Genomic DNA, 15,977 nt, shown 5'->3' on the forward strand with positions numbered 1-15,977 from the left:
GAAGTTTCAGGCATCCACTAGGTGTCTTGGCTCCTCTCCCCTGGACAATCGGGGACTACTGTGGTTCTCCTCCCCCAGCATGAGTCCCTTTCCATGCCCTAAAATACTCTTTGTAAACAACGCTCCTTATAAAAATGCCCTAGCTCAGTGGTTCTGTCACCTGCCTCGCAAGCACAAGGATCCAAGTTCGATCCCGGTACCAAAAAAAACAAAGCTATTCTCAAACAACTCTCCTTACCAAGTCACAATTTACTTTTTATTTGACACTGGCTAGAACATGGTGTGACAGGTAGAGTTGACTTCGCCATGGTGGAGGAGGAGACAAAGGCAGAGGTAGGGGAGCAGCAGGAGGAGGGAACTAAAAGGAGCTAAGCTTCTACTGACTTTGCGATGCTACCAGCCAAAGACTGCCAGCTTCCAAACTTCATTCATGCTGAGAAAATAAATCCTCTGTAATTTAAGATCTGTCACTTGAGGTCATCCACCCCACAAATTCTTTCCTAATCCTCACTGCCACAGCAGCTGGAGGAAAGCTACCCACAGAAGGCCAGGCCCCCAGAACTGGGACAGTGCTGTGTGGTCCAGCCTCTTCCCTACTTCCTCATGGCTAGGTGCTTCTCCCATGCTTGACGTGACACTTGGTACACAAGCAGATCAAAAGGAACAGCACCAAAAGAAAATCTATAGGTATCTTTTTTCAGCTGCCTCAAAATGCCACTGAAGGAGTTCCAGAACATTAGCCTGGAAAAGACCCTGAAGATCATTTTATCCTGAGTCCTTTATAGTGTTGACAGGGCTGCTGTGACCTAGAGATGCCAAAGGAGTGATCCCAGGACAAAGAACCTCTCAGGACAGAGCAAGAGCTGAGCCAGGTCTCCAGATACCTGCAGCCTGACAATTTCACTTGATGATGCTATTGCGACAGCTGAAGAAACAACCAAAGTCACTGAGCTGCAGCTCAGGTCTTCAAGGGGCAGAGTATGACACTAGGGGGAAAGTGACCTCTTCCCCCTGAAATTCTAGCCACAAGAAAAAGCTGGACCTGCTCCCGCGACAGCTGGGAGATGCTAACAGGTCAACAAGGTCTAAAGAGAGAAAAATGAGTGAGTGCCTGGGTGACTTTACCTCATCTTCGCTGCTGTCTGGAGGAAGGCAGACGTGAGTGATGTTCAGACCAGCCTGGAAGGGAACACAAGGCCACCTGTCACTATCAGAGAATATATTCTGTGAGGAATTAGAAAGCATTTGTGAAAGCCAGTGGTCCTCACCTCCTCAGCCAAATTCTGGTTTATTTCCTGCATTAAATTTTCATCACCTGCCTTAGGAGAAAGAAGAAATAGGAAGTATGTAACAATATGAACTTGTCTTGAAAAAGCACAAAATATTATACAGGGTCTGAATTTTGCAATTACAAATTATCTAATTACAAAGATGATAAGGAAAACACAAAATAAATCTCATTGCTTGTAAAAAAGGGATCAATAATTGATGTTAAAACATGAATTTCAAATCATGTCACCTTTTAAAAATAGTACCCCACATTTAAAGGCACTGCCAGCAGGAGTGATGGAGCACACTTGTAATTCTAGCACTACGAGAATCTGAGGCAGGAGGGTCACAAGTTCAAGCCCAGCTTGGGCAATTTGGTGATATAGAAGAGACCCTATCTCAAAATTTTAAAAAAGGACTGGGGATGTAGCTTAGTGCTAAGGTCGTGTTCAATCCCCAGTACTAAAACCAAAACCAGAAAAATATCACCACATAGCCAGCATCCCTGTCTATGTGAGAACACAGAAAAGAGGACTACAAATGGTTTGCCCTCAAGTGCAAAGTCAAAGGGTGAGCATATTCTTCCCAGGAAACCCAGCTGCCAATTCAGTTCGCCTCTCCTACTCTATCTGGCCTTTCTCCGTCAAGAGATGTGGATCACACCCCAAGGAATGTAAGCAACACAAGCACAGCTCTACAGTCACCGATGGGTGCAGAGGCTGCCGTTTTGATGCGCTGAAGGCAGGCCAACACTGCCATAGTAATCCAGCTGCTGGGCTGTCAGCCTCCATGCTTGGCTCGCCTCAGCACTTCCCTGCAACTGCCACCACACAGGTGCCAACAATGATGGCAACAGTGCCAACAGCAGCTCAGCATGAAAGGGCTGCAGCCAAAACATGTACGAAGTCCTTCTGACAGATGTACAAAGTCCCTTTGGCAAGCAGACTGCAAAAGACAAGGTAAAACGATTACCATGCGCCCACGTGTGGTCTGTCCTCCCTAACAGAACCACAGGGGGGCTTTTGCTCCTATCACCTTCAAACTGCATTTGATAAGCTTTTATACGTGCACACAGGCCACTGTCTATCCTGTGTTATGCAATTTCTGTAGTGCCTGCCTCCTGACCTCTGGGAGCCCCTAACACCTGCGAGAGGACACACAGGCCAAAGCTGGCCCAAAGCACTGAGGAAGCCAATGACCAAAGAAAGGCAAGTGACAATGCTTCTGGCAGGATCCACTGTTCCTTGACAAGAAATACAGCTGGCCTTTTGTTTACAAGTATTTTCTACACGGAAAATCTTCCTCAAATAGTAGGACTGCATTGCACTCAGCTTACCTGAATAATAGCAAGAACTGGCTTAAATGCAGGGTTTTTTTCTTGCAACAAATGTAGAACTTCTTTTGAATTCTGAATGACTTCTCTACAGGGAGAAAGACAAATGACATAGTTATTTCTTTATTAGGGAGTAGAAAGGATGGGTATAACACATTTTCTTACGTTTGTTAACAGAAATGAAAATAATTAAACAACAAAAGGAGACACTGAAAGTAGAGAATGGTGAAGAGAAGCAAGACAACAGTGACACAGAATGTCAAATGCAACAATCCAATGTTTAAAATATGCAGTGAGAAACAAGCTAGACGATAACAGTAATTTCCTAGAGGTGAATTTTACTCTTGTATTTTCAAAGTTTCCTATAATGAAAAATTTAGGTTTCTATGTTTAAAAACCCCATTCCTTTGCCATACTCTCCTTTTCCTCCTTAAAAAACAAGTCTGAGGTCTACAGGGACAGAAAGCAAGCACACAAAGGGAGAGGATGTGAAGACAGAGGGCTGGAAGGAGGCTCGATGACTGACAGGTGGTGCATCTGGTAGATCCCCGGTCCCAGAGTTAAAGGGGGAGCTGAAAGAGGAGGAGCCAGGGCTGGAAAGGTAAGCTGTGCAAATGGGATGCAGGGACTTTGACAGCACTCCAAAGGCCTCTTTGGGAAGAGTTCACCGTTTAGGACAACACAATCTGTGTGTCTCCGTCCCACAGGCCCAACACTGGCCACCTTCCCCATGGCACTCCTGGAGGGAAGAGGTCCCTAGCCCAGCAACTGAAATGAAGAGACACTTTGCAGAAGTACAAATGGCCAATAAACAGACGAAAAAGTGTTCAACATCTCTGACCATCAGAGAAATGCAAATTAAAACAACCCGGAGATCCCACCTTACTCCAGAAAGAAAGGGCTATCATCAAGAAGTCAGATAACAACAAATGCTAGTGAAGCTGGGGAGGTTGACGGGACCCTTCTTCATTGCTGGTGGGAATGTAAACTAGGACAACCACTATGGAAATCAGTGTGGAGAGGCCTCAGAAAACTGAAATAAGAAATTCCATTTGATCCAGCTAGTCCCGTCCTAGGTATCTTCCTGAAAGAGTTAAAGTCACTATACTAGTGGTACATGTATACCCACGTTTGTAGCAACAAAATTCACAACAGCTAAGTCTTGGAACTGGCCTATATGTCCATCAATATACAGATGAAGGGATAAAGAAAATGTTTTATACACAATGGAGTACTATTCTGCCATAAAAGGTAAATTTGAGTAATTTGTAGGAAAATGGATGCACCTTGAGACCATGATGTTAAGTGAAATAAGACACACAAGCTTCAATATCATATGGTTCCTCTTCTATGAGAAATTATAAATAAAGAGCAAAATAAAAGATAATAGGAAAAAATTTAAAACATGGAAGAGGAAAAGGAAAATAAAAAGTACACTAGCCCAGGTACACAGGCCTAAACAAACATGGTCAGTGGCCCTTTCTGGAGCTTTCTGGATGGGTGATTTCAGAGGTATCTTCAGCACCATCACCCTTATAAAGTGTTCTCACTAGCACACAGACAACAGAATCAAGCTGCTTTCCTTTCTCTCTTCTCTTGCCTTCCTGCCCACCCCCCACCAGCCCCCCATAAAAAGCTCACCCAAGGCTGTACTCAACTTCAGTGCTGAGATCATCGTCAGGGAAGAAGACTCTTACCCGCAGTGCTGGGGATTGAACCCTGGGCCTCAAACATGCTAGGAAAGTGCTTTACCAGTGAACTACATCCCCAGTCTCAGACCATCTTTAAACAACATCATTTTCAGTCTCCAGCAAGTTCTTACACACACGGAACAGTTTTCAAAGAAATGCAAGGGGGAGTTCTGTCAGGTCCCCTCAGAATTTAGTCCCCAAGAGCAGAACACCTTCCAGTTTTCAGAGAGGTAGTTGAGGACTTGGACCAACAGGCACCATAGCCCCTAGCCAAAGAGGGTTAAGTGTACTTAAAGGCTTCAAAACTCACACCAGGACCAGCCTTTCCACTGTCACTGGGCAGACTCAGTGGCAGGCAACAGTGTAAAACCCGTGAGCAGTTCTGTTTTGTGTATGTGTGTGTTGTTGTTGTTGTTGTTATTTTAAACTCTTGCAATAAAGTAACTTAATTCCTAGCAAAATATTATTGCGACGAATGAATGTGATCGAGTAGGAAAGTTTACAAATCACCTAATAAGTGGGCACTAAAATCCATCTGTTCAGGGATGGATGACTGAGGTCTCCCAGCCTGGCAGGGCTGCTGGTTAGGGCCACGCTATTCTTTCTGCCTGGTCTGGGAAGGCACTGGAGTATGGGTCCCAAGCAGTCCTTGGCGTGAGAATCACCTGGGAAGTTTGATAGAAATGAAAGTGTCCATGCCTTCCCCCAGATTCACGATGTCAGGGTGGCACCCAGGAACGTGCCGTTTTGACCAGGCATCCATGTAGCTCTGGAGCAGACAGCGGAGAAACAGCCAGGCCTGGCACTTAGGCCTTCGGCGGACCAGTTCGGGCAACTTACTTGGTCTCAATGGACCCCTGCTTCCTTATCTTTAAAACAAGTGTGTTTCGGGCCCAGAATTTAGCTCAGTGGCGCCACCCCTGCCTCACAAGCGCAATGTCCTGAGTTTGATCCCCGGTACCGAAAAACAAAACAAAACAAAAAACAAGTGTGCTCCATCTTTCAACTATTTGGCATAGTTTTTTTCCTGTGAGGCAAAGCTACTCTGAAACACTCAAACATTCATACCCATAGCAATAATTTCCCCAGAAACATGTATATTCACCTCCAATAAAATGAAAAGAACACTTCAACAGCGAAGTCAGCAATAGGTAAAAGGTAATCAGAGTTTTAAAATAGCTGAGGTGTAGGGGATAGGAAATATAAAAGGTAAAATATAGGATAAAATTGTTCCACATTGTAACTCACAAAGCTAATAAATAAAATTGTCTCCTGCTTCCCACAACTTGTACTTAGCGTAATGTTTCATTATTTGGGTTTACTTATTATTCTTACAATGATAAGCAAAGCAAGTAGGAAAAGGCACCAGGCTCAATAAATCTAAAAAGTAGCATAAAGGTTTCTAATCCGAGGTTTTTATGTTCCTGGGGGAGAAGAATGGCTTTGTCATCTCCAATCTGCTAGGATCAGTGGGGAGGAAAGTGTGACTGTTGCTGTGCTGTGGTAGGGTAGCTAAAACTCAGAATTCCATTATTAAAGGTCATTTAATAATATTACAAGCCATCACCACCAGCTTTATTAGTACTGGTACACTGGATCTCTTACCATTATTACCACCACCCACTGGCTTATCCCTCCTGGCTGATTGTGTAAGAAGTGTGTTTGATGGGCACAAAGCAACCTTGCAGTAGTGACCACATTCCCTAGGCTCCCTCGTGGCTAGCTGCGTCCACCACTAAGAGTCAGGGAGGAAGCAGCTGGTCGTGAAAACTATCAGTGTAAGCATATCCCTGAACACTGAGCCTGCGTATTAATATTTTACATTTTTAAATTCTCAAAAATTTCAAAGGTAAAAGAGGTACTCTTCCAGAAGTACAGCAAAGATCTTCAAAGCAGCCTCTTCCAAAAATAACCAGTGATGTTCAGGTGAGCAATGCAGGCCAAAAGCAGCAGCAAGCAGTTTAATAACCCAGGGCACTAGCAATTAGTAGATACATTCAATTTAACAGTATCAGTAAAAACAAATAAACAAGCAAACAAACAAACCCAGTAAGAGTAATAATCACAAAGAAGCTGGGCACTTCCTTTAGACAGTACTTCCATATTCTTCTTCTTTATGAGAAAATCCTGAGTTTTAGCTGCACATGATCAGCTAGCTAGAGATTTCCCAATCTCACCTGCAGCTTCATGGGGTCGTGTAACTAACTTCTGGCTAGTGGAAAGAGCCAAAGATTGCGCAGGTTGGAGGAATGTGCAATCTAGCCCCTTTCTCCCTCTTGCTGGCTGGGAAGGCAGGAGACCAGAGCAGAGGTCTTTTACCCACAGCTAGAAAGCAAGTAGCATCAGAGGTCATCCTGCCTTCCCCGGACTCTCCTCTGGAGGGTATTTTGGGCACTGCTGTGGCTTGAATATGTCCCTCTAAGTTCATGTGTTGGAAACGTAACCCCAGTGTTAGCGTTGAGAGTTGGGACCTTCAGGAAGAAACTGGGTAGGAGGAGAGAGGCCCTATGAGTGGTAAGGGATGTTATAGTGGGAGCAGGCAACTGAGGAAAGGATGCGTTTCTCCACCCCACCCTTCTGCCTTAGGCCACAGTACACTGCAGCAGGAAGGCCCCTGCCAGATGCTGGCACCTTGATACTGGACTTGAACTATGAGATAATAAATTCTATCATTTATAAATTACCCAGTCTGCAGTACTGTGCCTTAGCCGCAAAAAATGGACTAAGACGGGCATCTATTAGAGCAGCCTGACCCATTTCCTACTTCACAAGCCTGAGCTGAAGACCTCATATACTCTATTCCACCAAATCTGAGGCAGACAAGAGACAAACCATTCTTTAAGGAATCATTAAGAAAAAAATGCAGCAAGTTAAAATATGGTATAACCTTTATTTTATATTAGCAGATTATTTTAGGCCTATTTAACATAGAATTTTTCTTATAAAGCCACTCATAAATACATAAAAGATATATAAAAGAGAAAACATAAGAAATTGAGACTAAAACTTCACATTCAGAATCTGACGCTTCTGTATGACAAATCCTTGTATTTTTGTCAATTTTTGTTTTCTTTTTTTTGGTGCCAGGGATTTAACTCCGGACCTTGTGCTTGCAAGGCAGGTGCTGGAACCACTGAGCTAAATCCCTGGCCCCTATTTTTTGTTTTCTATCACCTCTGTCAAGAGTCTTGAAAAATAAAATAAAATAAAAGAGTCTTGGTGTGCCGGGCATGGTGGTGCACACCTGTAATCCCAGCACTCAGGAGGCAGAGGCAGGACAGCCTCGAGTTCCAGGCCAGCGTAGGCTACATAGTGAGTTCAGGGACAACCTGAACTACAAAGCGAGACCCTGCCTCAAAAAAAAAGTGTTGGTGATGTGATATTTCTCAATGTTATGTCCATTCCTGTACATTACTAATGAACCCACTGAAAGAAATTAGGAAAAAAAAAATACAAGAACAATGAAATAATTAGGCAGTAGCCTAACTAAGGAAGTAAAAGACCTCTATAACAAAAACTATAGTACTCTAAAAAAGAAAATTGAAGATGACCTCAGAAAATGGAAGGATATCCCCTGTTCCTGGGGAGGCAGAACGAATATAGTCAAAATGGCCATATTTCCCAAACTGATATACAGATTTAACACAATCACAGTCAAAATTCCAACAGCATTCTTCACAGAACTGGAGAAAACAATCCTAAAATTCATATGGAACCAGAAGACACCCAAAATCACAACAGCAGTCCTGGGAAGGAAGAACAAAGTGGGAGGCATCACAGTCCCCCGACCTGAAGTTATACTACAAAGCTACTGTGAAAAAACAGCATGGTACTGGCACAAAAACAGACATGAGGATCAATGGAACAGAACAAAGGATGTGGAAACAACCCCAAGCACATTCAACTGTTTAATCTTTGACAAAAGGGTCAAACACATACACTGGAGGAAAGATAGCCTCTTAATAAATGGTGTTGGTTCCACATGCAGAAGATTGAATCTACACCCGTATGTCTCACCATATACTAAAATAAATTCAAAATGGATCAAAGAAGTAAAGGTTAAAACAGAAACACTAGCCGGGCATGGTGGTGCACACCTGTAGTCCCAGCACTCAGGAGGCAGAGGCAAGAGGATTGTCGTGAGTTTGAGGCCAGCCTGAACTACATGGTGAGTTCAAAGTCAGCCTGAACTACATAATGAGACTCTGTCTCAAAAAAGAAAAAAAAAAAGAAAGAAAAAGAATCACTTAACCTAACTGAAGACAAAATAGGCAAAACTCTTGAAATCATAGACGTAGGGAAGGACTTTTTGAACAAAACCCTGGTTGCGCAGGAAATAGTACTGAGGATCAACTAATGATACCCTATAGAAAAAATTTTGCCACCCATTCCTCACACAAAGGACACTTATCTAGAATATATGAACATGTCAAAAAATTATTTATCCTCAAATAAAAGACTTAATCAAAAAACAGGCAAGCTAAATGAATAGACACTTCACAGAAGTACAAGTGGCCACACTGTTTCTCTGGTGTGAGAAACCGAAAGCGGAAATAAGGACTAAAATGTATAATAGATATTGGGAAATGGGACGAAAATGTTCAAATGGGAAGGGGAATAAGGGGGGAGGGAGGGAGAAAAGAAGGAAGAGACAAGAGAAAAAAAGAGAAAATAGGAAAAAATGGAAACAAAGCTTTTGTAACGTAGGGAGGGAAGGGGGGAATGGTAAAAAGGGCAAGATGTACCTTATACAGGTGCAAATTCCCTACGATGAGTGTCATCATTATATATGTCTAAAGTGCACCAATAAATGTTTTGCTATTAAAAAAAAAAGTATAAGTGGCCAATAAATACATGAAGAAATGCTCAACATCACTGGCCGTTAGAAAAATGTAAATTAAAACAACACTGAGATTTCATCTTATCCCAGAAAGAATGGCTATTATCAAGCAATTAAATCATAACAAATGCTGGAGAGGCTGCAGAAGGAAAAGTAGGGAGAATGTACACTAGTACAATAACTTTGGCAATCAGCATGCAGATTCCTCAAAAAACTGAAACAAGAAATTCCATTTGACCCAGCTATTCCCCTTCTAGGTATCTTCCTGAAAGAGTTAAAGACACCATATTACAGTGATACATGCACACTCATGTCTACAGCAGCACAACTCATAACAACTAAATCTGGAAGCGGTCTATATGTCCGTCAACAGATGAATGGATAAATAAAATGTGGTATTTACCCACAATAGAATACTGTGCCATAAAGATAAATGAGTCATCTGTAGGAAAATGGATGGACCTTGAGACTATCATGTTAAGTGACAAGAAGAAGTAGGAAGACAGATCTTTCTCAAGGTGGAAAAGGATCAAGAGATGGAGCGAGGGGGAAGAGAAGAGAAGGAAAGGGGGTGAAGAAAGGAATTAAGATATCTTATGTACACATACCAACTCCACACAAGGAATCTAAACATTAATACTGCAAATACATATTTTTTTTAAAAAAACCAAGGAAGAGGACCAAGAGATGGGTGGAAGAAGAAGGCAAGGGAAAGGAGATGAAAAAAGGCATTAAAATGTATTGTATGTACGTACGAACTCCCCATAAGGAATGTAAGCATGATGTACTACAAACACGTACTAGTAAAAAAAAAAAAAAAGATCAAGTCACTTCTGTTCACTTTCGTTGTTGGGTGTATTCATTATTTTTCTGTTGCTGTAACAATATACTTGAGTAATTTAAAAAGAGGTTTTTTGGCTCAGAGTCATAAAGGTTCCAGTCCAAAATTGAGTAGCCACTGCTTTGGGCCTCTGGTAAAGGCTGGGTAACATCATGGGAGTGTGCAGCAGAGGAAAACCATTTACATCATAAATGAGCCAGGAAGCAGAGAACAGGGTTCGGATGTAGCTCAGTGGCACCTCACCTGCCCTGCAAGTGCTAGGTCCTGAGTTCGATCTCCGCACCAAAAAAAAAAGAAAGCAGAGAACAAACCCTTGGGGGTACCCTAATCCCCTTCCAGGGCATGCTCCCATGATCTAAGGCCTCACCTCTCAAAGGTTCCCCTAGCTCCCAGCAGCACTGCCCTTTGAGCCAAGCCTGTAACCCACAAAACTATGGAGGACAGTCAACATCCAAACTGCGGCCCTGGAGTTTTCACTCGTTGCTGAGATCCATTCCCAAAGTTTTGACACTGGTGCTTTCTCAGTTCTAGCAGAAGTCAATGCAAAGTTGACAGACAACAGCCAGAAATCATATTATTCTCTAAAATGATCTTCACACGACTTGCTGACTGAAACATCAAAGGATTATGGTCTCGTGACACCAGGAGGAATAACAGGCCACTCACTGTGCTTCTTCAGCTTATTCTCTTAACTTTTCTGATTCATGTCTGAGGATCAAGACTAACATCCTAGGCCAGGGATGGCAAACCTTTTAGAGCCTTCAATAATACAAACAGCCCACTGAGGATGAGTGTCATAGGTTCACAACCACTGACCTAGGCTCCTGAATGTCTACTCTAGGAGGCTTTCACTCAGACTCGAAAGCCCTTTCCTCACATCCTGGAGGAACCGCTTTCAGGGTAGAGACTTCTGGGAGACCACACCCATAATTCAATTGAAAGGTATGACCAAGTTCCTTGAGGCATGGAGAATGACAAATACACTATGAATGCCACCTGGCCAACAGTGACTTAGACACAGTCAACTGAAAGATGAATACCAGTTTTGGAAACAATATATATATACAACCCAGGATCACTAGCTTATGACAACCTCAGGAAGGAGAGGAAGGTTCGAATTTTGGAGGTGAAGACTGCCCTCAGCAGCTTGCCCAGGCTGTCTGCTCACACAGCCAGGAGTGGTAAAGTCCTGTGGCAAACAAGGACACCTGACTCTCAGCCACAGTTCTGGAAGCACTGACTCAATCTGCTTCCTTCTGGTTTATAAATGGGGCCACTCAACTGTTCCCACAGCTAAGAATGGCTCTTACATTTTTAAATGGTTAGAAAAATCAAAATAAAATTATTTCAGGGCCAGGGATTTAGCTCAGTGGTTCCGCCCCCTGCCTCAAAAGCACAAGGTCATGAGTTCGATCCCTGGTACCAAAAAAGTAAGTAAATAAATAAATAAATAAAATTATTTCAATGGCATGTGAAAACTACTTGAAATTCAAATTTCAGTGCTCAAGAAAAAAGACCAAATTTCATTTTAAAATTTTGGAAAATTTCTGTTGTTATGAAAGTAGCTACGTAATTTTGATCTTGCCTCTTGATCCCTAGAACACTTATCATCCAGCCCACTACACAAAAGGTTTTGCAGGCTCTGGTTTAAAGGATTGTAAAAATAATAAGACAACATTGGTTGAGGGCTTAATGTGTGACAATACCCAGGCTAGGCATTTTGTATGTGCTCTGTCATTGAATTGTTTTGCCTCCCATCTTGTCTTCAGTCACTAACCCACTAAGATGAGCTCAGCGGTGAGCTGGATAAAATCCAATGACCTAAAGTAAATCCAATGTCCTACAATCTTAAACGAAAGCCCCCTTAGGCTCATTAGCCACCCCATAAAGAACCTGGGAAAGTCACCAGTCATTACCTAGGAGGGGGATAAAGGGAAGGAAGGGGGTTGGGAGAGAGGAAAAAAAGACATAGACCTGGAGTAGGGTGAGGCAATAGCTTTTAGAATGAAGGCCAGAAGGAAAAGAGGAGGGGATGGTGGAGGAAGAGGGTGGAAAAGCGGCAGCTTATCCCAACAGCGTCCAATGCCTCCGTCCCAATTCAAAGGGCGGCTGGAAAGCCTCGAGGTGGGTGTGGGCGCACCCCTTTGCAGGATCTGGGGTCCCGGGAACCCACTTCTCCACAAAGGACGTGACTAGGGCTCTTGCTCCTCGGTCTTGGGAGAGTGAGGACCGGAGAGATGGGGCTGAGTGTGTGGGGGACGCAGGAGGCTCATCCCGAGGCCCACAGTTCGCCTCCAGGTCTTGAGAGGACCCCCTAAACACAACGGTGCTGGGGACTGCGTGCGCCCCGCCCCGGCAGCCGCGATTGCTCGGCTCGGGCTCCCTCTGCCGATTACGCGGGCACAGGTCCACCTCCGCTTCTCCGGGAGGTCTAAAGACCCGCCCGCCAGTCGGGTAGCGCGCAGGACGCGCTTCTTCTCCCGGCCGGCGCGCGCCGCCCCTTTCCGGTCCCCTCAGAGCCCCGCGGTTGCATCAGAGCCAGCGGCCGGACGCACGTGGAGCGGGGCGTGCACGGAGTGCGGTCGGAGCGAGCGGCTCCGCCGGGGATGTTCACAGCCGCCCGGCCTTGGCGGGGCCCGGTCCCCAGGTCCCCCGGATCCCCGCTCCCTTGGTGCGCACCGGGCGCGCCCACCCTGCGCTCCCCGATAAGTTGGCACCAAGCACTCGCGCCCCGCAGACCTGAGGGCTCTGGCCGCCTCCTCCACCCGGCCGGACACTCACCTGGCGATGGAGTCCCGTGCGGGAGGTGCAGGGCTGCCCGGGCCCTGGCTGCTCCAGGCCGGACCATCCTGCGGCCGCTGCTGCCCGCTCAGGCCCTCCTGGCCGCCGCTCTGGCTGCCACTGCCGCTGGCTGCACGACAGGGCTCCCGGAGGCGACGCGGCGGGCCCGGGGGCCGGGGCGGGCGGCCGAGCTGGCGCAGGACGAGGGGCAGGCGCGCGCTCATGGTGCGCGGGGACGCGGCTGCAGCAAGTTCCTCCCGAGGGTGGCGGGCGGTAACGGGACCACGGCGGGAGCGACGGGCGCTTCCTACTCCGGAGCGGGGCCCCTAGGGGGCACTGCACCTAGCCGCCGTGACGTCGCGAGGGCGGGGGCTGCGGACGCGAGGCTCCGGCGGGCCTGGGAAGCAAAGGTAGGCTTCCTGGCCGTGCGCGCAGCCGGCTCGAATTCGGCCCGTCTTACCATTCCGTTCCTATCGGGTCGAGTAGGGTGAGGCCCTAGAGAGGGGCCCACTCTGCCCCAAGCACGCCCTTATCTTCCGGCTAAGATGCTGGCATCACCCTGGAGGGGAAGCGGGTGGCAGCTCACTTCCTCCAGGACCTGGTGGCTGTAAATCCAGCTTACATTTGATTTTAGCCAAAAGCCCAAGAAGCGATTTGTAAATTCCGTTTAGACAGGGCCGGAGGTGGCCTGAGGGGAAGGGTGTGAAGCCCTCCAGTTGGACACTGGCTTTGCCCCGCTGGCAGGGGCGTAGCCTGGTGCCTCACCCTGTCTCATCAGCGATTCTGCGCTTAGAAGAAGGATGGCAGCTTCCAGATAAAGTGGGAATGATATGATGATACCCTTGTTATTTCATGATTTCCACGTACGGCAGGAATAGTTATAGTTTATAATTTTACATTTTCCAAGAGTGGAAACAGGATTGTAAGTTTGTAATTCCCATGTAACGTGGCAATAAAACTAGCAGAGCAGGGAACCGTCCCCGACTTCAATGATCACGTTCTTAACCTTCCTCCATTGTCTGTGTTTTTCATGGTGGGATGATTGCCACATCTGACATGCCATGATTTTTTAGAGTTCAGGAATAGCTAACGTTTTCACAACCTGTGAAGTAGGTATTGCCACTATTTTAATTTAATTTGATTTGATTTTTGGTACTAGAGATTGAACCCAGGCTCCTGCCTGGCATGCTGACACACACCTGTAATCCCAGCACTCAGGAGGCTGATGCAGGAGGATTGTCATGAGTTCAAGACCAGCCTGGGCTACATAGTGAGTTCAAGGCCAGCCTGTACTACAAAGCAGTACCCTATTAAAAAAAAAAAAAAAGAAAGAAAGAAAGAAAGAAAAGAAAAGAAAGAAACAATCCTCCTGACTATGCCAAATTGCAAAGAAAAGTATAGCCATTATACGAATTCCATGGACCCAACAAGTTCCAAAGAGGACTTCCTAGCACCTGATTAAATACTCTGTATGGATGAAAGATTTGAATAGAAAAGACCATTGAGTTAAAAACTGTCCACATAAGCAAAACTCAGTGGAACTGGGAGCCACAAAAACAAACTTGCTATTGAAAATCCCTCATGTGGCAATGACTCAGACTTCTATGGGTGTTGCAAAGCCATTTTGGAGGCTGTTCTCAGTCATCACTGTCGCAGTTTGGATAAATGTCCCCAAAAGCTCACATGTTAGGGGCTTGGTCCCTCAACCCTGGGTGCGAAAGGGAGGTGGTGGAACCTTTAAGAGGTGGGGCCTAGTGGGAGAAAGTTATGTCACTGGGGGTGTGGTCCTTGAAGGTATGTGGAGACTCCAGCCCCCTCCTGTCTCTCCTTGCTTCCTGGTGGCAGGAGTTGAGCACATTTACTCCTCTACCTGCTCCCAACCTAAGGTGCTGCCTTGCTACCATCCCAAAGGCACTGAAGCCAAGAGACCGTGGACTGAAACCTCTGAATCAACAAACCCAAATAAACCTTGTCTATCTCACATATTTGTGACAGGAATGGAAAGCTGACTAACATGATCCCCAAAGCTCATGGCAATCCACACCTTTTAAGTAATCAACTCACATGATGTTAAAGTGTAATCATGGTCCACACCTGGAGATGAAAACAATGTTACAAAAGGAAGGGAAGAGGAAAAAAGAGAATAGAAGGAAACGATGGAAACAAAGCTTTTGTAAATAGACAGGGGAGGGAAATGGGCAAAAAAAGAAGAATCAAGATATATCATGCACAGGTGCACATTCCATATGATGAATGTTGTGTATATTTCAAATGTATCAATAAAATTAATTTTTAAAAAATGTTACATTTTCTCATCTCAAGCAATTTTAGGTGAAAATGTATTATTTTTTCACTAATGTAATAAAGGTGTTTGAATCAGAGAATTATGGATTACAGTAAATTCTATTAAACTACTTATGCCTCCCATTCTGCCTATAAAACTACAAAAATAGTGGGACAAAATCAGAATACCATGTCTGAAAAATGTAGAACATTTTTATGATAAAAGAACCTTTATTTTAAAATAAATTTTGCACACATAGGTGATTGAAAGGCTCTTTAGTTAACTATATTTAAATGAAAAAATTAATAAAGAACAGTAATATAACAGACCTCTAACATTAACACATTAGCAAAACAAAATGGACTTGAAAATGAACCTTAAAGCTCTGCTATTCTCTGTAAGAATATTTACCTTCTGTTTTTCTTCCTTAAAAGTGAGAACGTTTAAATGGTGCTAATAAAATTTTTGTATTAATGACACATTTTTAAAAATAGTCCTTGTCAAATCTCATCGAAGTGTTTTGTTTTATTTTTAACAGTGATACACAAAGCAGGACTGTTCATTCTGGAGAAAACATCAAGTTCTCTCCAGCTCCCAGGCCAAGAATTTCAAAGCCTTGAACCAGGAGGACCATAAAAAAGAATTGTTTCAGTCTCTTAATTATTAGTCATAAGCAAGGAAAGGGCGAGAGATAAGTAAAATGTTACTGTATAGAAAACACTTGTTTCTTTTTCCAGAAACCTATTACACTCATAATACCTATAGGCTTCTGGTGTGTGTTCCTTGCTGCCCCTGCTGGGGGGGGGGGGGGGGGCGGGATATGATACACTGTAGAGGGAACAGTCTGCTTAATGCTTTACATTTGAAGACTTCAAATGAAAGGAGCACAAGTCTGAGAGACAGGTATATCCTGGCTCTGGATCCAGCAAAAAGACCAC

At 44.7% G+C, this 15,977-nt stretch overlaps 1 protein-coding gene across 5 annotated transcripts in view; it reads right to left on the reverse strand.

Moving 5' to 3' along the window:
* Positions 1-14,061, reverse strand: part of Mthfd1l (methylenetetrahydrofolate dehydrogenase (NADP+ dependent) 1 like) — a 199,342-nt gene extending 185,281 nt beyond the window's left edge. For all 5 annotated transcript variants that reach the window (XM_004856880.3, XM_013076727.3, XM_021237946.2 and 2 more), the window contains exons 1-4: positions 12,756-14,061; positions 2,606-2,690; positions 1,269-1,319; positions 1,126-1,179 (exon numbers count right to left, since the gene is read on the reverse strand). In XM_004856880.3, the coding sequence (XP_004856937.1) occupies positions 1,126-1,179; positions 1,269-1,319; positions 2,606-2,690; positions 12,756-12,979 (414 nt within the window). In that variant the 5' untranslated portion in view covers positions 12,980-14,061. The remainder of the gene's footprint in view (positions 1-1,125; positions 1,180-1,268; positions 1,320-2,605; positions 2,691-12,755) is intronic.
* Between the last annotated feature and the right edge of the window lie 1,916 nt (positions 14,062-15,977).

Source organism: Heterocephalus glaber, unplaced genomic scaffold (genome assembly GCF_053883595.1).
Source record: "Heterocephalus glaber isolate CG9 unplaced genomic scaffold, H.glaber_assembly_v1.0 deba00001593, whole genome shotgun sequence".
NCBI classification, from domain to species: domain Eukaryota; kingdom Metazoa; phylum Chordata; class Mammalia; order Rodentia; family Bathyergidae; genus Heterocephalus; species Heterocephalus glaber.